Genomic DNA, 21,401 nt, shown 5'->3' on the forward strand with positions numbered 1-21,401 from the left:
AGGGACAATTTAATTAATCAAATACTTTCCAGGGTTCTATTTAGACAAGATTTAGATGTGGAATCATTAGCCTATATCTGAGGTGAGCCATTTTACTACCATAACACTCCAGAATGCAGGCAGAACCAGATTAAAATGGAATTATTTAACAAAGTTAATAAAAGTTAATGTTATCTGTTAATAATAACAAAGTTAATAAAAAATACAGTATAACAGATAATGGCAGTACCTGGTTTTTGAGTTAATATGTACTCATAGGAATCCTTATGTAGTTTGTTGGTTCTATTTCTATTTGAGTTTGATACCACTGCCCTCTACTACCAGCTTGATTTGAATTGGAAGGGAGATTAAATGGAATTGTGTGATCTTCTAAAGCTGGTGATGAACTAGTCCCGTAAAAAGGAAGAGTTTAATTTCAAAGGCAATCTTGTTCTCAAGCTAATCGAAGAAGTTCAGAGTCTAGAATTATTTTCAGTTCTAGACTCTAGAGCCAAATGGCCAACCTGACAGCTCAAAAACAGCCATATTAGAGCTGATTCTCTTCTTTTGGACAACAACTTGATCCACCTGCTAGTTGTAAAACCTGCCAAATCTCTTATTCCAAAATCCAGGGTTTAGGCTGAGTTCATTTAAACCCTGTGGGTCATTGTAGTATATCAGAAATAGGTTATGTTACAAATCTATTTAAACCAGCCTTGCTAGAAAACTCCTTCCTCTGCCAAATATAATCTTTCAACTTTGTGAGTGAAACCCATTTGGGGGTAAGACCTCCTTAAGGAATGAACAAAAGAAACCTTTGTATTGTGTCAATTCCAGAGCTAAAAGAAGGCAGTGGGTGATTCAAAATATAGTTCCACCAAAAAGTAGCACAGTTCAGGACAACAGGAGCCTTATTCTTTTTATTCTTCCTGATTTTCTTCCTTGTTTTTACCCCCTTTTAGTGCATTTGGACGGGAAATGTTGAAGCGGAACATTGGTGTGGTTGTGGTGGGATTTCCTGCCACTCCAATTATTGAATCCCGAGCTAGGTTTTGCTTGTCAGCAGCACATACCAAAGAAATACTTGATACTGTAAGTTTTCCAGTTTTGGGCATGTTTACAGTAATGATAATTATGTCTTATATGGGCCTAGATATAATGGAATTATTCATAAAATTACCCTCAATTTTTGTACCTCAATTTGAATAGTGTGCAACACAGATGGTGGTGATAGACAACTTTTTACATTTCTTTCCTAATACCTTCTTCCTTAGGTCAGATAAGCAAAATGGTATTCAGATACCTGAAGAACACGTCCCCTTTTTTTTTATAAAGGATCTAAAGATGACATAATTTCTTCTCTTGTCATCCTTATTTTAATCTATCCCCTTATTTTAACAGAGATGAAATGATGTACCCCATCGTAGACCACTAGTTTGGTGATAGAGATGAGATTTCAACTAATGGCATGACTGCCAGTACTAGGTCCTGTCTTATATACAATATTGAATACTTCCTGTAATTAGTTGCAATTCCATTAAAGAGCAATTGAGAGAAAGAAAAAAAATCTAATTTTGCAACCACTTATTTTATATTTTAAAATTTCCAAATTCTTAGGGCTTAGGCCCCTCTTCTTACTTCAGCAAAGCAAAGTGATTAGAATCTTTTAAAATGTGCTTTTTGTATAAGTTCTTACATTTTGGCAGCTACCTTATTTAACTTTGAGTTTAGCTCAATGATCCTTTATGTTCCAATTTCTGTGGTCTCTTTAATCCAATTTCTGAACCCTGCCTTGGGAATACTATAGCCTCGCATTCTATAAAGACACAAGGGAGGGAAAAAAAAAATCATTTGAACTCCAAGCTCATGTAGATTTAACGCTTTATGATAGATTTTAAGTCAGACAGTTGCATTTGATTTTCTGGTCTGCCCTTGTGCTTTTCTTTTAAGCAGGGATTATGAGAGTTCATTGCACACTTCTTCTGTGGCCATAGTGAAAAATAAGACCAACTCTGAGAAATAATTTAGACTTGTTCAATATGGTTATCCAGTTTCTCATGCAGTTATGGAAATTGTAGATGAACTAGTGAAATAATTGAGTGTAATTACTCTTTCCATGAATTTTCACATATCTGGGAATATTCAATTTAGTCTTTAATTTTTAACTTTATGATAATTTTAAATTGTATTTGAAATGCTCATATCTCATGGCTTTTGGGAATAGGCTCTTGTGGGTAAACCTATCATGAAATAAAATAAAAATCAAATTCAAATTACAGTCTTTGTGAACAATGACTTTTCCAGCAAGATTGCATAAATTAGATTTGTTTTAAGGGATTAAATTTCATTTACTTTCATAACCCGTTATATTTACATTTCAAGGATATTATTAAAGAACAAGTTGGGATGAAACTCTAATAATTCATTTACTTCTAATCCATGGGAAATCCTTATATGATCTTAAATGATGTAAATAAAATGTAATTATTTGGTGATTTTTCCTGATTAAAGCAACAATTACATAAAATATTTGAAATTATTGTTCCTAAATGAGGTTGGCCACCTCAAAATCAATGCAAATATTCCAAATTAAAATAAAAGAACTGGGGGACCAGTCCAGTTGAGAGGATTACCTGGAATATTGCCTCCTCTGAAGCAATACATTCAGCCCTATCATTAATAACATGGTGTTTTCCTAAGAAACCACTATCCAGTGATTCAGAAGTTCAGGGTAGACTATTTGTTATTAAATGGTGACATGTATGTAATGCTTCCTTATTCCTGTTCTTATTAAATAAACTCATGCAATGGGCATTAGTTTTCAGTTACAATTTATAGCTGTTTTATGTAAATAGAACTTCCTTGCTTGGAATATTTGGCATGGGATCAGAGGGAAACCTTGAAACCTGTATCCCTTTGGGCCAGTGTGGGTTTTTTCTTTCATTTTATGGTGATGAAAAATATTACACTCTTCTAAAATCAGAGTTCACAAATGCCATTTCCTTTGTGGTCTTGGCAAGTCACATGGTCTTTTTCTTTTAAATTAATAAAATCCTAAATCAGAGTGTAGGAAAAAATGGTTAATGGACTTTCCCAGCTGAAATTCAAACTTAAATTGTTTCCATATGGAGCTTTTAGTTCAATATCTTCTCAAAGGTGCCCACTGTTCTTATGATAAAGTTCAGCTTTTAGTAAACTCTCATGTTTTCTCCATTTTGGAATGAAGAATGTCTTTCTGCTCAGCCTAAGAAGCTTGGAGGAGCTATTTTATTTTCATTTTTCTCATTGCCATTTTTTAAAGAAGCATTCCTAATTACCTAACATAAGTAGTTCAGTTTAACAATTGATAGTTTTTATAATGACTTAACAGTTAAGCCTTTGGAGGAAGAGGGTATGAAAACCAGAATCTTTGAGAATAATATTTGCCACAGGACTGAAAAGAAGTTGTTCAACCCACATTTGTTTTTGTGGGTTTTTTTGTTTGTTTATTTAAAAAAAAAAAACACAAAAAAACTTGAGGATTAGTGAAGGGGGAAGATACATTGTGGAATATGGCTTCAGGGCTTGGGGCTGCCAAGAAATATCCTTATCACCTCTCATAAGAGCCCCAAAAGGCAGGACACTTATCTCTAGGAGTAATTCCATCTCTTCTGATCAGATTAGCTAGTTGATATTTAGCAACTCTAAGGGTTACAATACTTGGCTAATGGTAAATTTTAGTTAGAGGAGCTTGGCCTCTTCTAGGAGATAGAGCAGAAGTGCAAGGCAGGAGTGCAAGCTTTGGGATGTGGAATGTTTGGCAAGAGGGGAAAGTGCAACATCCCCTTTTCAGAAATCATTTATGAAGAACCTATTTATTTGGCTTGGTGCTGAACAAGAAGAATTAAAACAAAGTCTCTCTCTTGTGTTTGTTTCAGTCTTTCCTGGTGCTAGTTCTCTCATTGAGAGAGTTGTATTTATGTTCTTTGACTTGGAGTAAACAATTTTGCCAACCTTTTTTAGAATGTCCTGCTCTAGGTCTGATGCTTTGTGCTGGAGAATTCCTTTGCACTAATAGTATTCAGCAGCTGATTGAGAAATTTTCCAGTAATGTAAACTCATTTATAGGAAGGAAAGATATTTATTTTACTTGAAAAAAGAAATTAAATGTTAAATGAGACAAAACAATATTCAGTGTGAAAATAAATTCAGACAAATATGGGAAAAGAAGAGATAAATAAGATTGCAGTATATTAAAAACTAACTGCAGAGAAATTGTTTGAGAATCTTAGATCTTTAAAGAAAGTTTGAAATATTAACTATCCAGCTGAAACTTGCATCTTTCAAATATTCTCCCTCTCTTTAACCACTGAATTCCTAGCCATCCTTTAAAATCTAAATCAAATGACATTTCTCCCAGGAACCCTTCCTTATTTCAATTATATATATTATTATGTTATGCATATTTCTTTTCACATTTTCCCCTTATTTTTGAGGCCAAGAATCCTGTTTTATCTCAACTTTGTTATTTCTCCTAGTGCCATAATATTTAACACACTGTAAGTGATTAATAAATGTTACTTCTGTTTGTAGAAGGATCATTCTGGGGGGGAAGAGAATGTGATTTTTTTTTGATCAGTTTGGTGGTTGAGGTTTTGGTTTTCTTGTCTTTCTGCTTTGTTTCAGCAAGTCAGCAAATATTTATTTAATACATACAGTAGGCACAAAAGCATGCTAATGATTAGAAGTACAAAAACAAAAACAGTGACTGTCTTACAAAAATTCACTAATCCAAGAAAAGAGATGAACGATATCAGCCAATACATTTGATGATATTCATAGGTTCTCCAGCATATCCCAAGTTTATGCTCCAGTTAAACAATTCATATCTTGATTTTCTAATGTTAGGCTTACATGGAGGTTGATATTCTATTCCCTAAATCTAATAGTGTATAGTAGGCAATTTAGAGACTTACAAAAGAAAAACATAGTCCCCGCCTTAAATGAAAGTAGATCTCTGGTTGACTGAAGAGAATTTTTTTTTAAGCTGTATATCTGTACTGTATTCCTGAATACTGAATATTAGAATATAACTTATTCTGTGATAGAACCAAAAAGGTGAATGCTCTGTAAGTAACTGTGGTGAAGGAGACATGCAGGTATCCTGACTAGACTGATTATTTTTTGCCTTTGCTTTCATCAGGCATTAAAGGAAATAAATGAAGTTGGGGATCTGTTGCAGCTGAAATATTCTCGTCATCGGTTGGTACCTCTGTTGGATCGGCCCTTTGATGAGACTACATATGAAGAGACAGAAGATTGAGCCCTCTTGGTGGCCTGTAAAGGACACCCTCCCTTACCCAGGACAATATGTGGCCTTTCTGAGCCCAGTCTAGGAACCACACTTCTGTGGCTGCTTCATGTAAAAGACATTTTCTCACAATATTGAAGGTGACCACATCCAATCCAAATGGCATTTTGTAAATAGTGAAAGTTGTTTCATGTTCTTTCTCTGCTGCATCTCTCCTTCAAAGAAAGGTGTCTTATTCTTTGCCTTCCCAACCCTCACACAAACACAAATTTTTGGAAGGAAAAAAAAAGGTTTTGTTTTATAGTTCTTGTCCTGGTGAAATCACGATATCCTAACCTGCCTTTGGCTAGCCCTGTAAACCAATCCCTCCCCTTACATATTTCCCCATCACTCTTGTCCTGAGTAACCATTCTCTACACAGATGTTGGGTATAGAATGGTACCTGCAAAGAGAATTCACTGCATTCCTCCTCCTTAGGAAGCAAGTGCCTTCCACTTATCTCCCAATCAGTCCTTGAAAGTAATTAATTTTAAACCCTAATTTAACCAGACAGATAATCAACCAAAGCTTGCTTTCTTTAGTTTAGTCTTAAGTTTAAACACTTGAAACTTAGCTTTAATTTTTTTTTTTAAGATAACAAATGTTGCTGACAGGATCATTATATAATTCCCCCCGGACATGACCCTCCCAAGACTTTGTCCAGTATCTGTTTTCATTCTGGCCAACAGGTGTTTCTTACTTTGCCATTCTTTGTTTCCTCATGATAGTCACAAATCTAGAGTATGTCCAAACAGGACAGAATTTCTCCCCATTAAGCATGTTTAATATTTGTGAGATAGCCATATCCCATTCCTATTTAATCTCCTTTTGCTAGTGAAAGAAAATTTCCTGTTTTGGTATTTCATGTACAAAGCCACTGTTGGCTGTGAGACAGGATTTTGTACAAGAAGGAGTGCTGATAGGATCTCAGAGAAAAGTATTGATATAATTGTCCACAGTTCATGAATCTCTTACTGCTTCCTCTATCTCAGATTTGGGGCTGTCCAGGGAAAAAGTTGTTTCCAGTCAAGACTTAGAATGCTTGAGTAAAAGAGGGATAAGTTCTCTGCCTGGAAACCACTTAGTATATTTCTATGAAAGGATTAACAGTGCTACCCTAGCTTTTTTTTTAAAGCTCACTTCTTCAGGTTATATCCTGATCACTATTTTCTTTTGTTGTTTTCCATCAAAACACCAACTACATGAAAGAGATACATGGTTACAGCGATTATTTTAACCTGTTTCTGACACTAAGAAGCTTTCCTGTTTCCTTGTTAGCTGGACTTGATCCTTTTTTTTTTCTGAGCAGTTCAGATTGCATCCTTTTTCTGAATGGGACTCCTTGGACCTTCTGCCAAGGGAGACTACTTATATAATCCATGTATATCACACAGCCAGAAAGAAAATCTGGATACCACCATTCCAAAATTATTCCTGTTCTTTTAATCAAAACCTAAGGGAGAAATGTCCTTGGCTTTATTATGTCCAAAGTTATCCTGTCTTTCCAAAAGATAAGGGACCATTAATCTTCTCAGGGGAAGGTTGGGAAAGGAATGGAAAAGAGTATTTTGTGTATGGATTTTTGCATATTGTGTATGTTTTCAAACCATTTGTTTTACTGGCAAAATTTCTCATCTCAAATTCTATCCAGGCAGCTTGTTATAAGCTATAGTATGTTTGTGAAGAAATACTAAATTGTTAAGTAGAAGGCAGAAAAAATACTATTGAAAGGGTGGATTTGTTATTTGCTTTTAGTGTATTAAATATGTTGATTTCCCTTATACCCAAACTGAAAGCTTTTGGGTCAAGTCTACAATTTGTGCTTTTTTTTTTTTTTTTTTTTTAAAGTTTGAAGAAAATTGAATGGAGGTGGCGAAAACTAGGTGTAATATACATAAGTTTAAAAAAATGAAGTAACAGAAAGGGAAATAGTCCTTTAACATAAACCAAGCAAATAGTTAGCTTTTCCTAAATGAGTGTTTTTCCATCATATCACCAATATGCCAAGCAGCAACTTCTGCCCTTTAGTTGAAAAGAATCTCCAAAATCTCATTTTTAGACTTTCAAATCAGTATTTTTTCTCCCCTGCTATTTACTTTGGGAGAAAAGAGGTGGTAGCAAATAAAAACATGCATCATTTTATGGCCAGTTTTTAAAATTGATATTATGACAGTATAGAATAAACTTGAACAAGTTTTAAATTTAAACTATGGTTTTATTTATAAGGGATAAAACCCTTGTGTTATCCATAATTCCATGTTTTCTCAGAGAGAATGAATTACACAAAATGATTGGTTGTCTCCCTTTTTGATACTGTGATATACCTATGGTATAGTCAGACTTGTAGTATCTTTATTTAACTAACTGTTTTGAAATCATTAAGTCTATCTGTTGGTTAATGAGGTGGAATCTGGTACACTAGGCAAGACAGGACACCCTGATAAACTATGTTGTGGGAATCTGATGGGACTCTTAAGATTGATCTGTTAATCAATTATCATCAAAAGCTGGGATCCAAAGTACTATATTAAGTACTGCAGAATATGCTGTTTTTTCTTTCCTCATTTTTCCCTCTCCCCTTATCCTTCCTCTATCTCTTTAGTGAATGACTTAAGCTGTTTTGAAGTTCATGTTCTTTGGAGAACACATCAAATCAATCCTCCCATCCGAGAAATAAAGTTGTTGAATTCAAATCCAGAAGCTATTTCTCCTTACGCATCCAGTCATATGAAATCAGGTGTAACAAGTAGGAAGGATTGAGGTGGTAACCTCTTCTGAATTAATTTATACTTTCACCAAACACTTCACAGGGTGCTTGTTTCAATACAAATAAATGTAATGATCATAAAACATTCCTAGATAGATTCCCCTTAGGAGTAGGACCTTGTAAAGTCTTCTGTTTAGTTTTGGATGGAATCATCTTTTCAGTAAAAATATATTTATCTCTAGACCTTTAAGGAACTGATTATCTTTGAACATGTTCAAGACCTTAACAATATTTTGATCACTTTATTGAGACTTCACTTCTCACCATCATTTTGGAGTCAAAGAAAAGGGGCATTACTTTCTGGAATTGTCCCTCTGGATTCTTTTTCCTTAATTTACTTTATTTTCTTACTCAAGTTCTTTTAGTTTCCAGTTTTTTTTTTTTTCTTTAAATTTCTTTCTCCCAGAGGAAATTGGTATAGTATGTTGTTTATGGTATTTTAGGATGATACATCAGAAAGTTTTTATTATTATTTCAAATTGGATGCAGATATGTGAGTCTCTCCAAATGCATTTGGCCTAACTTCTTTGGGTTTTCTAAGAGGCTGGCATCCTTTTTATCCCTTCTGAACCTTAATGTGGAATCAGCCTCCATATTTTTTGACAAATATGTATCTACTGAATTTATTAGAATCTATATATGCCTCTTCTGCCTGTTCATGATTACATGGAGAGAGTATGATGAGAAAATTTCCTAGTTCCTTCAAAAGAAAATTCTGAAGTATAATCTTACTATTTCATTCTCTTCCAACTGGTAAGGTAGCTGTCTCTCTCAATAAAATTGGATATGGTGGCTGTGCTACCCTATCATTCAAGCCATAGATAGGGAAGAAAAATAGTTTATCCTAGTTAGGATAGCATGGAGGCATGGTATAAAATATCCAAAAGAAAGGCTCCAGTATCCATTGACTATAGAGAGTACTTGGGTGGGCCATTGTTCCTTACATAGTTTTGTTAAGATACTACCTATCCCTTCTCCTGGTGCTCCATTTATAAAGTGATTGTTTTTTTTTTTTTCCCCCAAATTTTTGCTTGTATAACCTGACCCCATGTGATGTGAAATGAATGGAACTAGCAAAGTTCTTTTCCTTGTGTGGTCTCATTCATGGATTAGTGTTGAATATTCCATGCTATTAAAATAGGACAGGGCATCAGTATATAGAGGAAAAATATCACATCAAGACTAGAAGACTGAGTACTGCTCAAAGAGTATTCAAGTGTGGCTGCTACCTGATTTACAAAGGGGTACAGCTGTCAGCATGAAATTCTTTCTAACCTGAACCACACTCACCTGAAAGAGAGAAGCATGTATGCTCCCTGCTCGGCTTTGCTAATATGCAGTGTAGTTCTCAGATTCCCAGTCTAGGGCCATGTGCCTGACCCAGAATTTGGCCACTGTGTCTCTCCCTTTTCATGAAAAACAAATGCCTAAAGTAAGAAGTGATTTTTGATGGATTTAATTTGGGAAAAGATGTGTCCTCTTCTGTCATTTTTAACCACTCAGATTTCCTAAGCATGTCTTGCTATAAGTTGAAATGCCTGATTTGGGGAGAGAACCAAAGGGATTGTCTCCCTTTCCTCCAGTAAGAATGCTATGTTTTGTACCCTTTAACTAGTGAGTCCAGAATTACCTTGTTCTCATCCCAATCCAAACTTAAAGAAGAAAATAGGGAAGGATGCAGGCAAGAAAGACTTTATTTACTGTACAATGCACATTATAAATGGCCTTAAACTGTGATTCTTTTTGGTATGATGTGTTTTCATTAACTGACCCAAAAGAATGCAGTAACTCTTAAACTGCAGGTACCATATTTTTAATAAAGCATTACCTGCAGCTTTGTTCTTGCTAAGCAAGCAGACGGAAAGGGAGTGGTAGAAGGAAGGAGGAAACTTCCTCTTTTGCTTTCTTAAATGTATTCCCTGAATATGATCTCCTTGGATGATCAGGGAATATTCCTGTGCATATGGAGACCTGATTCATTTCAAAATTTTCTCAGTTCTATATCCAAGTTCTTCATGCAAAGCTTGATAACTTGGCCAGGAATCCCTAGAGAATAAAGAAGAGAAAATAGTAGGAAGAAAATTAAGGCTTCTCACTGCCTAGTATAGGGTAATGACTGATATTTTCCTTCGTCGAACAGGGGTCTTGTTCTAGTAACTGGAAATGGGCCAGTGGTTGGAATGATAGGAGAAGCACAGAATATGTTACATTACCCCAACGTCTTTCAACCAAAACTCCCATACAATCTTGATGATCTCTCTCTGTATGAAGGCAGCTAACATAAGGAAGACAGGGATAAAAGGTATGGGTTAAGAATTAGGGAAACAACTTTTTTTGGAACCTAAGGTGGCTAGTGGCCCAGATTTTTCCATTGCCATAGAGGACAAAATGGAATTGCAGGGAGTAGTATGGAATTGTCCCTTTCTAATCCTATAATGTAAATAAATACACATACCCTTGGAGGGAGGAGGGGAATAGATTGTAAATATGAAACATTTTAAATAAAATTTTGTAACTGATTTCCCCTCTACCACCAAAAAATAAAGTATTTTATGCCAGATGATCTAATTTTTTTAAATTGTTGGATGATTGTGAAACTGGATGCAGTGGAAAGGAACTGTTCATTCAGCTTCAAAAGTGCATGTTAAACCCTGAAGGGGAAACTGCCTGGGATAAATAAGAACAATCCGTGCAAATCTGTGTTTTGCCCAATAAAATATTCAGAAAGATGGATTTTGGCTTCATTCTTTAAAATCCTTTAAGTTTGTTAGTTTAAGAAAGAGGCTTTCTAGTGGAAAGAACAAAGGTTTGATGAGATAATTTGTGAAAGCATTTTTAAAAAGTAAAAGACACTTTAAAAATACAAGTTACCATTTGCATCAATTAAAGTAATGAACAAAGCACTAGCTGGTTAAATATGAGCTGAATTCTCAGAGCGGGTGTTGGGGACCTCTGTAAATTCAGTTGACCTGAAATGTATAATGTATGAAGCCTTTTGTGTTTAGAATCTCTCCTTCCCTTCCTCCTTTTCTCCCTCTCGTCTTCTCTCCCTCTCCTCTTAAATTACTGAATTCTACTTAAATTTTTGCAGTTTTTCAGTCAGGCAAGCAGTTTCTGAGTGGGCATTTTTCTGGCAACCTTCTGACTGATTCTTAAGCATCTCGACGAATTTTTATTTCTGTCAAGTTCTGCAGTGAGATGCAAGCCCCGTTTGCCTTCAAATCACATTCCATCTTTTTTCTTTTTTTTTTTTTTTCCTTAACAACATAAAACGAAGGGTCCTTTTAGGACAGGATTTGACTCTTCCCTTCTACATGCTTGCTTGACTAAGTGTTTGGCTACACCTTGCTCTGAGGGTGCTAATTGGGTTTTATTTGTTTTTTGTTTTTTTCCTCCTTTCTGAACATCGCTTTGTTCCAATATAAAATTCCAAAAACTTTCGAGGAAAAGGTTTAGTCTAGTGAAGGAAGTAACGTGATTTTTATTCAGTTCTTGGATGGTTTAATTACCTTCCTGCCAAGTCCACGTGGGGCAATGATGGTGTGAAACTTTTAGGAGCAGCACCAAATCTACAAATTATTTCAGTGGTTCAAGAAAGCAAACCCCCACTCTCTTAAGCTTCTCTATGCAAAACAACCCGTCTGCGTTTCAATAGTGCAACAAGTTTAGAATCACTAGAGTCCTACTCCTACTGAAATCCCTGGGGACCTTTGACCTCTAGTAGGGTTTTGCCTTTATCTCACAGAACTCGATGTCTCCCACCCTAGGAGACCCTGAGCTAAGAGTCCGCTCAGTAGCGGTTAAAACAGCCTATTCTCCAATCACTCCCAGGGGCAGGAAGATTATAGGAGAGGATTGAGCTACCAGTGGGAGTCGAAGTCCGCTGGCTGGGGCTGCTCTTTCCCTCATTTGCAAGGGATAGCGCTGGCAAGAGGAGCCCGGAACTTGAGAAACCCGAAGGCTATCTGCTGGGGGCTAGAGAGGTCAAAGAAGAGAGGTGCAGGTCGAGAAACCTGGCCAGCTCGAATCCAGAAAAGGTACCATTGCACACACGTGCACGAACCCAGATGGTCACACTCGCCCGCCCGGGCAGGCTCCCGTGCCCCGGGCAGGAGGCGGCAGAGCCCCGATTATTCCGTGTGTGCAGGAGTGGGGACGCGCGTGTCTGGGTGTGCCCGGGTGTGTGCAGAAGCGTGGAACACGCACACGCCCTCCTTCCTCCCCTCCCTCCCTCTCCTCGCTTCCCGCACCGCCCTCCCGCGCCCCCCCGAGAAGGCAGAAGGAAGAGGGATTCTCTCCGCCCGCCCTCCTTCGCCAGCACTGGTCCAATCTTTTCCACCCCCTCCCCCCGCAATGAGGGAGGGGAGTGGAAAGCGGTGGAGGAGGAAGGGGGGGCAGACGCGAGTAAGCGGAGCGAGAAGCAGTGAGGCGCCGGGGAGAGTGGAGGAGACGATGCCTCGGCTCCTCGGGAAAACCGGACTCCTCCTCCGCTTTGTCCTGCTCACGCAGCTGCTCCCTGCCGGCAGGGCTCTGCCCCTGGGAAAGCTCCGAGGACCCGAAGCCGGCCCCCCGGGGCCCCGGGACCGCAGCCACTCGGAGCCAGCAGAGGTGAGCGCGCGGCGTGGCCACGGCCGCCCCCGGTGCTGTGCCCGCCCACTCGCCCGCGGCTCGGACTGCTCGCCGCTGCTCAGCTCTCGGCCAGGTGCCCCGGCCGCCGCCCAGGGAGCTGGCTGGGCGTCCCCCGCCTCGCGAGGTAGCGGGGGAGCCTGGGGACAGGGACTGGCGGCAGGTGGCAGGTGGCTAGGGAGGAGAGCCGCGGGGCAGCTGAGATTCGGGTCCTCGGGGTTCGTTCTCTAACTCCACCCGGTAAGAAGGGTAGACTTTATCGAGGTGCTACGTTATCCCGACTACCCAGTGTTCCCGTGCACAGTGTGCTCCACCCCGGGAGAGCCCCAAACACGGAATAGAGCAAGTGGAGGGTCTTTGGCGAGACAGCTAAGAACTTAGGTTTCATTTTAGTACCGAAACCGGGTACTCGCGTCGTGTGAATCTCTCCCCACCAGGCATAGAGCTGTCTCGGGGGGGGAGGGGGGAAGGGAAGAAGGAGGGGAATTTAACTGGAGTCAAGACAAAGATAAATACATAAAAATGATCCCAAATCAGTACATACCCACTGGAAAGGGAGCACATGCTACTTTTTCTATGTATACCTTCCGTAAGTTCTTTAGGCCTACCCAGCGCTTTGCTCACAGCAGAACTCTTAATAGATGCTTGTAAAATGAAATGAATTAAAGAGGGCATTTGCTCTCTCTCCCAGATAGACAATCTTTAGCCTGTAGTCTCCTTCGTAGGGAAGTCTCTGGAAGTTTGCATTTTCCAGCAAATAATAAGCTGTTTTGTGATGGAAAAATGAATTGTGTTCCTGAGGTCAAATACAAGAACACTAGACTAGGAACTGAATAATGCGAAACAAACGATTCCTTAGTTCAGAGAGAAAACTACTGCATGGTTCAGGAACCTCAGCCGTCAACTAGGCTGACCCTCTCGTTTTACAAATGAGAAAACAGGCTCAGGGAGGTTACGGTCACACAGGTAGAAAGTGTCGGCGGCAGACCCTCCAAGGCCACAGTTGATGTGCCCTTTCTCTCCTATACTACACTAAGACACCCCATCAAGAAAACGGGTGTAGCAGTAACAACAACATTATGTGATGATCAACTGTGATGGACTTGGTTTTATTCAACAATGAGGTGGCTCAAGGCAATTCTCAAATAGATTTGGGATGGAAGGTGTCATCTGCATCCACAGACTGAACTGTGGAGATTGAATGTGGATCAAAGGATAATATTTTCTCCTTTTTGTCGTCGTTGTTGTTTACTTGGTGTTTTCTTTTCTTTCTCCTCATTTTTTAGTCTTTTGAGCTGATTTTTCTTGCCCAGCATGACTAATATGGAAATATTCTTTTAAAAGAATTGCACAAGTTTAACCTATATTGAATTGCTTGCTGTCTTGCAGGAGGGAGGTAAAAGAGGGGAAAATATTTGGGAGGCAAGGTTTTGCAGAAGTGAATGCTGAAAACTATCTTTTCATATATTTGGAAAAATAAAATACTATTTTAAAAAAGAAAGAAGGGAGCAGCTAGGTGCTGCAGTGGACAGAGCACCAGCCCTGAGTCCAAATCTGTTCTCAGACACTTAATACTTCCTGGCTGTGTGACCCTGGGCAAGTCACTTAACCCCAATTGTTTCAGCAAAAAAGAAAAGAAAAATAAAACACATGTATTTAGATAAGGAAAGACAAAGATGGGGTCAGTGGAATATGTGGGCAGGTTCCCACTGTAGTGAAAAAACAAACAAACAATTAAACAACAAAATTGGACTGGGCTATCTCGAGAAGTTGTGAGTTTCCTACTATCACCAGATATCACCAGATACTTTCAGGTAGAGTCAAGATGATCATTTATGTAGATGGCATTTATGGTTGTTTCAGGTATGAATTGTACCTTGGATTGAGATCTTTTCCAGTTTACAATTTCTATGATGTTTTCTTATGTTCTCTAGAACTCACCTCCCTTTGTGTCTCTGTCTAACTTTGTCTCTGTCTCTCCAGAATGGAGGGGAGTTCAAATTTGAGAACATCTGGACTCTTGGAAATTCTGTCTACTAGCCTGGCATGATGGGAATTTCCTGAAGAAATTATCCAATCTATACGTAGAGAAAATCCTTCCTTCTCTATTATAAACTAAGTTTTGGGGAGGGGTAAATGAAGTTGTGACTCACAGAAGTCAGAGGAAGCAGGGAATTGAGTTAGCAACTATGGAAGGGAAGATGGGGAGAGGAGTTTGAAACAAATATCTATTAAGCATCTCTGTGTGCCGCGCTCAGGCAGTCCCGGCAAAGAGGATAGAGTTCTGGCCCTAGAGTCAAGAAGACTCATCTTCCTAAATTCAAATCTGCTCTCAGACACTTACTAGCTATATGACTCTGGGCAAGTCACTTCACCGTTTGCCTCAGTTTCCTCATCTGTAAAATGATCTGGAAAAGGAAATGGCCAACCACTTCAGTGTCTCTGCCAAGAAAACTCCAAATGGGGGTCACAGTCAAACAACCGAAAACGACCCAATAATTTTCCAAGTAGCATGCTAAGCACTTTGGAAATATCTCATTTAATCCTCACAACAACCTTTCCAGGTAGATGCTGTCCAACAACCAAGAGTAGAATCATAAAACTAAAATTTTTGTTTTTGTATGAGTTGGGTCTTCTGTATGGGAAATGGCTCTGGTAGTAAAAATGAATTCATTAGCATTTGTTTCTACTCACTTAGCATAAATTGATCTTCTGTCCCTCCTTCCTCTGGCACCTATCCTAGGTTTTAGGGGCCCTTAGGGGGTACCATTGAATACCAGTGTTGCATAGGAGATGAGTATCCTATTCATATTTATGGACTGCTTGTTGGTGACTTAATTAGTAAAAGTTTTTGAGCATGTACTGTCTTATCATTGCCACTGGGCACTGTGAGGGACCTGGAACTGCTCTCGAGGAATTGAGAATTTCCTTGGAGAGATAAAGCACAAATATATTCTTCCTTCTCTCTCACCTTTCATAACCAAACAGATACTAAATCCTTTTAACGCCTCACCAACAGCTCCATATCCATAATCCCTCCTCTCAACTCCAATTACTTCTCCTTTCCTACAATAGACCCTCATCATAGATACATCGTAAATCTTTGATGAATGTTTGTTAATTGAATATCTGGCACCTGAAATAATTTAATAATCTGAATAATTCTGCCTGTCTTTCCTATCTTCCCTCTCCAGTCTATCCTTCACACAATGATCAGAATAATCCTTTCTATGCACAGATTTGGTCATTTAGTTGAAAGTAGATTGGTGGTACAGAGCTAGAGCACAGGAAAACCTGAATTCAAATCTCACCTCATATGTGCTTTAGCTTTGTGACCTTGGGCAAGGCACATAATCTCTGTTAGTCTCAGGGGATAAGTTATAGCTCCTAAAGGGGGATAATAATAGCTCTTAGGGTTGTTATGAGAATCAAATGAGGAAATATTTGTAAAGTGCTTAGCATAGTACCTGGCACTATATAAATGCTATTATTATTTTTATGTCATTTCTCTGCCCAGAAATCTTCATTGGTTTCTAGGTGACAACCAAATAAAACTCAAACTTCTCCAGATGATATTTAAGGCACTCCACTTTGACACTATCCTTCCTTAGCAGCATTATCGCACAGGATGGTTATCCCTTCCACAACATGGAGGTTAGGGGTGTGATGTCCCCTCCACTCCCTCTCACTCATGGAAATCTAGAAAATTCACATAAAAGTTTTTGGCCCTTCCTTCACATCAGAGAAGAAGTCTGGATTAATGTGGTATTAAAAGATAAAATATGATAAGAAAGATTTTTTAAAATATGATGATACATAAATATATGATAAAGTGATAGTAATATAAAATGTGATAAGATAAAAAAGATAAAATATGCTGATATTATGCAATACCATATTGCATATTTATTCATTTCTGAGTCTGTAAACTTTTTCTGTGTCTTCTGCTGGCTTTGTGGGTCATCTGCAGTTTCCACAAAACTCTTCAAACAACCTTTTCTTATGTCAATATGGAAACCGGGGAAAGTCAAGATGTGGAAAAAATAACTAATTGCTTTTGTGTCATTTACACTCCAGCCAAATTGTACCATTCATTCTCCCAAACATGTCCTGCACTCCCATGCTTCCATACCTTTACCACAAAAGGTGGCCTTTTTTGCCATAAAGCCTTTCCTGATTTCTTCACGGACAATTCCCAGTCAGTAACAATAAAACCAAATAAGTCAAGTAACGAGAAATATCCCTGTGCACAAGGAGAAACCCTCCCAAGGTTTCAATGCTAGTATGGGAATAAATATGACCAGACACATAGCAGACTCTTAGAAAACGTGTGTTTATTGGTTGGGTAAAGGATCCTTGTGGCCAGAGGATATGCATAGCTTGGGCAATTTGTACCTCTGACAGTACAGGGCCCCAGTGTTCACTGGTGAGGTCATGGGGTACCAAAGCTTGCTTTGGGATGGGAACATCCTCTGTGGTTCCATTCTTGCTGTCACACAGCTCTCTGTTGGATATCTCCACTGACCTGCTCTCACCTTCTGAGCTTTGGCTTCTGTGCAACTTTTTCTGTCCCACCCTTTCCCTCCCCATCTCCTCCCCCCATTCCATTGACATTTGCTGGAATACATCTGCTATTCAGCCTCTCCCCCACGGGTGTGTCTGAAGTGGGAGGAGCAGGCAGATTTTCTTACTGTACAAATCATCTCAGGAGCAGAGCTAAAGCAGTCCAGATGAAATTGGTGATGCTGACAAGCTTTGCCTGATTTTGTATTAGCGATTAAAATCTTTTTGCTTCTTACACAAAGACAAAAAAGGGCACATTTCCCATCCTCAAGGAGTTTGAGGGCTTCAGGATGAGAAACATTACAAATATACAAATGAGCTTGATGGAAGATAGGATATAATGTGTTCAAAGAAGAGCTAGCCAGATGCTGTGAAAAATTTTGATCTTAACAGTAATTCTGTGGAATAAAGTAGGCAGGACACAGGTGCTATCTCTATTTTAAAGATGAGAAAACAGACTTTGAATTGTTCAAACTAAATTATATGAAGTTAATCTAATTATTCTGTATTCTGAAAACCAATAGGAAATTTTAAGGAAGTCCTTCACATTAAGGCGGTCTTCAGAGTAGACTATCATTATTCAGAAGACCCTGAATGTACAAGTAATACTTTGGGAGTCTCCTGTTCCCCCCCAAAAATTTTAGCATTTAATCATGGCCTTCAAATCTGAATCTTCTTGCATTTTCCCCCAAGCTTGGCCACGAGTCACTCACAGAGTCATCTCAGAGCCAGTAAAATTTAAGCTCATAGGAACAGCACTGGAAAGGACCTCAAAGCCATTTGGTTCTGGCCTCTCCTTTTACAGATGAGGAAAGAAGGCCAGGCGGGCAAAGGATTTGGCCAAAAGAACATGCCTTTGCTCATCCACCTTTCTCTGAACCCAGCTGAAACTTATCTATCCTTCAAAGCAAAGCTCATGTTACACCTCCCTTGTGAGACTTTCCCTGGACAGAGTGGCCCCCAGTGAACTCTTCCCTGAGTTCTTGGAGTACTTACTTACTGTGAAAGTACTGTGTACTCCCTCAGCCTGTTATTCTTTTGCATGCCCTTAAATTGTTTTATTTCTCTAGCTGTATTGTAAGTTATTGAAGGCAGAGACTGTATCTTTCACTTTACTCTCCAAGAAGTATTCTGATCCAGTGGAGTTCCTGGCTATTCCACAAAAGAGACATTCCGTCTCTTGATTCCAGGCATTTTCTCTGGCCATCCCTCATGCCTTGGAATGCTCTCCCTTCTTCATTCTGTCTGTGACCTCCCTGACTTCCTTTAAGACTCAACTAAAAATCTACCTTCTATAGAAGCCTTCCCTAAAACCTTCTAACTCTGGCTCTTTTCCTCTTTTGGTTATTTCCTGCTTATCCTATAGCTTTCTTTCCCTATATTTGTATCCGTGTTGTACCCACCATTTCATTGTAAGCTCTTTGAGAACAGGGTCTGTCTTTTGCCTCTTGGTATCTCTAGTACTTAGCACTGGTACACAATAGATATTTAATAAATATTTATTGATTATTGATATTATTGATTGATGAGGAGGATTGTAAAATATTAGAACCAGCTATCCTGGATCATTGGCCTAGTGTATAGCTATGTTCACTGTAGAAATATATAATAAATATATATATATATTTCTGTCAAGAAATCTTTTCAGTCAAGAGTCCTATCAAAGAACTCGGTTTCATTTACATCTCTATTTAAAGGCATATTTTATTCCAAATGCTATCCGTGGGGATAATTATATGGTACATTGACAATATATACATTGACAAAATAAATAAAAATAAGAACAGGATGAATCTGTCCAGGATGGTAAGCTAGAGGTAGAGAATTGGACTGACTTCTGTGAGCCTGTCTAAAGGAACCTGAGGTTATTTTGGTTCTGTTTCTGGCATTTGAAGAGTTTAGATTGGCTAACCATCTTCTTCCCCATTAGCTTTGTTTGATAGAGGTAGCACATACATAGTTAATAATAATGACTATTGTTGCTATTATCACTACTAATATTTACAAAGTACTTACTATGTGCCAGATACTGTGGTAAATAAACACTTTTCAAGTATTGTCTCATTTGTTTTTCATAGCAATCCTGTGAAGTGGGTACAATATTATCAGAGTTTAAATAACTTGCTCAGGGTCACATAGCTAGAAAGTGTCTGAGGTCAGAGGTCTTTCTGACTCCAGTGCTCTATCTACTTTCTTACTTACCTTCTAAAAGAAGGTAGATGGCAGCACTTTTGCTGGACAGACAGAAATATAAGATTCCAGTTTCATCCTTTTATCTAAGTACCTTTGGTCTCTAAGCTTCTAACTGAAATGACTTCATTCTGAATCTTTCTATTCCTTTCTCCTCCTCAGAGTATTTCAGCAGTTGGATATTGGCTTTAGAATTTTCAGAAGATTATTTTATCTTCTGAAATCAAATATAATCATAGATTGACTTTGTTCCATTGTTTAGAGTGATTGTTGTTTAGTCTTTATGAATGGTCTTTTCTTGACAAAGATACTGAAGTGGTTTGCTATTGCCTTCTCTAATGGATTCAGGCATGATTTAATTTATTATTATTAATTACATTTGTTCCTCACATTACTTGTGAAGTAAGTGCAGTTATTATCCCCATCTTTCATCCATGCTTTAATGTAATGGTTTTCTCTAAGGCATTTCTTTCTTTCATTTTTGGCAAGGCAGTTGGGGTTAAGTGACTTGCCCAGGGTCACCCAGCTAGGAAGTGCTGGATTTGAACTGAGGTCCTCCTGACTCTAGCACCAGTGTCTATCCACTATGCCATGTAGCTGCCCGTTATCCTCGTTTTTTAGTTGAGAAAACCGAGGCAAACAGAATTTAGGTAACTTGTCCAGCATCACACAGCTGGGAAGTATCCAAAGCTGAATTCAAATCAGTCTTTCTGACTCCAAGTCTAGTGCTTTATTCAATGAACCACATAACTGCGGAGATGCAGCATGTAAGGGGGAGAACATTGGATTTAGACAGACCTGTGTTTGAATGATACCTTGTTTTCTTATCAGCTGTGTGACCATGGATAAATCTCTTGATATCTCTGGGTCAGAATGGATGCAGAGATAATCTAATTTAACCTCCATAAATTCCCAATGAAGACATTAAAGTCCAGAGCAGCAGAGTGACATATTTAAGTCGCAGGAGTAATAAGTAGCACAAGCAACATAATATTTATCTGCTTTCTTCAAGAAAGTTTTCTTAATTAAATTAAATTGAATCTGACCCAGTTTCCTTATCTGCAATATGAGGATAAGTATAATACATGCTGTTACACAGAATTATTGTGAGGAACAAAGAGAGATGGGGATCATTATATTTATAATTCCTTACAAAGATTTATTGTAACAACAATAGATGTACAAGGTATATGTAAGTTGGACAGCTAAGGGGTGCATTGCATAGACTCACCGAGTCCTCAAACTTTTAAAATAGGGGGCCAGTTTACTGTCCCTCAGACTGATGGAGGGCCGGACTATAATAAAAACAAAAACTTTTGTGGGCCTTTAAATAAAGAAACTTCATAGCTCTGGGTGAGGGGGATAAACGTCCTCGGCTGGTGCATCTGGCCTGGGCTGTAGTTTGAGGACCCCTGGCATAGAGTGTTGAATCTGGAGTCAGGAAGATCTGAATTCAAACATGGCCTCAGAGATTTAGTAGCTGTGTGACCTTGGGCAAGTCACCTAACACTGTTTGCTTCAGTTTCCTTATCTGTAAAATGATCTGGAGAAGGAAATGGGAATCCAGTATCTTCCTCAAGAAAATCCCAAAAGGGGAGTCAGACACAATTAAATATTCAGCTAGAACTATTATAATATATTGTTATATATTATAGGTAGGACTTATATAATGCTTTAAGCTTTACAAGGACTTTACAAATGTTCTCTCATTTGATCCTCACAACAACCCTGAAAGATAGGTATTATTATTATTATCCCCATTTCACAGATGAGGAAAGGAGGCAGCAGAGGTAAAGTGGCATAATAAGTGTCTGAGTAAGAGCTGAATTCAGGCCTTCCCAATTGCAGGCTCAGTGCTCTGAACCCCCATGCTGTCTGTCTCAATGTACTCTGTAGGAGAGAACTCCTTTTTGAGGGTGAGGACCAGGAGACAAGATTAGGATCCCA

At 38.6% G+C, this 21,401-nt stretch overlaps 2 protein-coding genes across 2 annotated transcripts in view; both read left to right on the forward strand.

The window, feature by feature from the left end:
• The window catches only part of SPTLC2 (serine palmitoyltransferase long chain base subunit 2), a 154,299-nt gene extending 143,491 nt beyond the window's left edge, over window positions 1–10,808 (forward strand). The window contains exons 11-12 of the mRNA XM_051977509.1: window positions 942–1,071; window positions 5,162–10,808. Of these exons, the coding sequence (XP_051833469.1) occupies window positions 942–1,071; window positions 5,162–5,281 (250 nt within the window). The 3' untranslated portion in view covers window positions 5,282–10,808. The remainder of the gene's footprint in view (window positions 1–941; window positions 1,072–5,161) is intronic.
• Window positions 10,809–12,340: 1,532 nt separating this feature from the next.
• ISM2 (isthmin 2) overlaps window positions 12,341–21,401 on the forward strand; it is a 35,324-nt gene continuing 26,263 nt past the window's right edge. The window contains exon 1 of the mRNA XM_051977511.1: window positions 12,341–12,683. Within this exon, the coding sequence (XP_051833471.1) occupies window positions 12,429–12,683 (255 nt within the window). The 5' untranslated portion in view covers window positions 12,341–12,428. The remainder of the gene's footprint in view (window positions 12,684–21,401) is intronic.

This window comes from Antechinus flavipes, chromosome 2, assembly GCF_016432865.1.
Source record: "Antechinus flavipes isolate AdamAnt ecotype Samford, QLD, Australia chromosome 2, AdamAnt_v2, whole genome shotgun sequence".
NCBI classification, from domain to species: domain Eukaryota; kingdom Metazoa; phylum Chordata; class Mammalia; order Dasyuromorphia; family Dasyuridae; genus Antechinus; species Antechinus flavipes.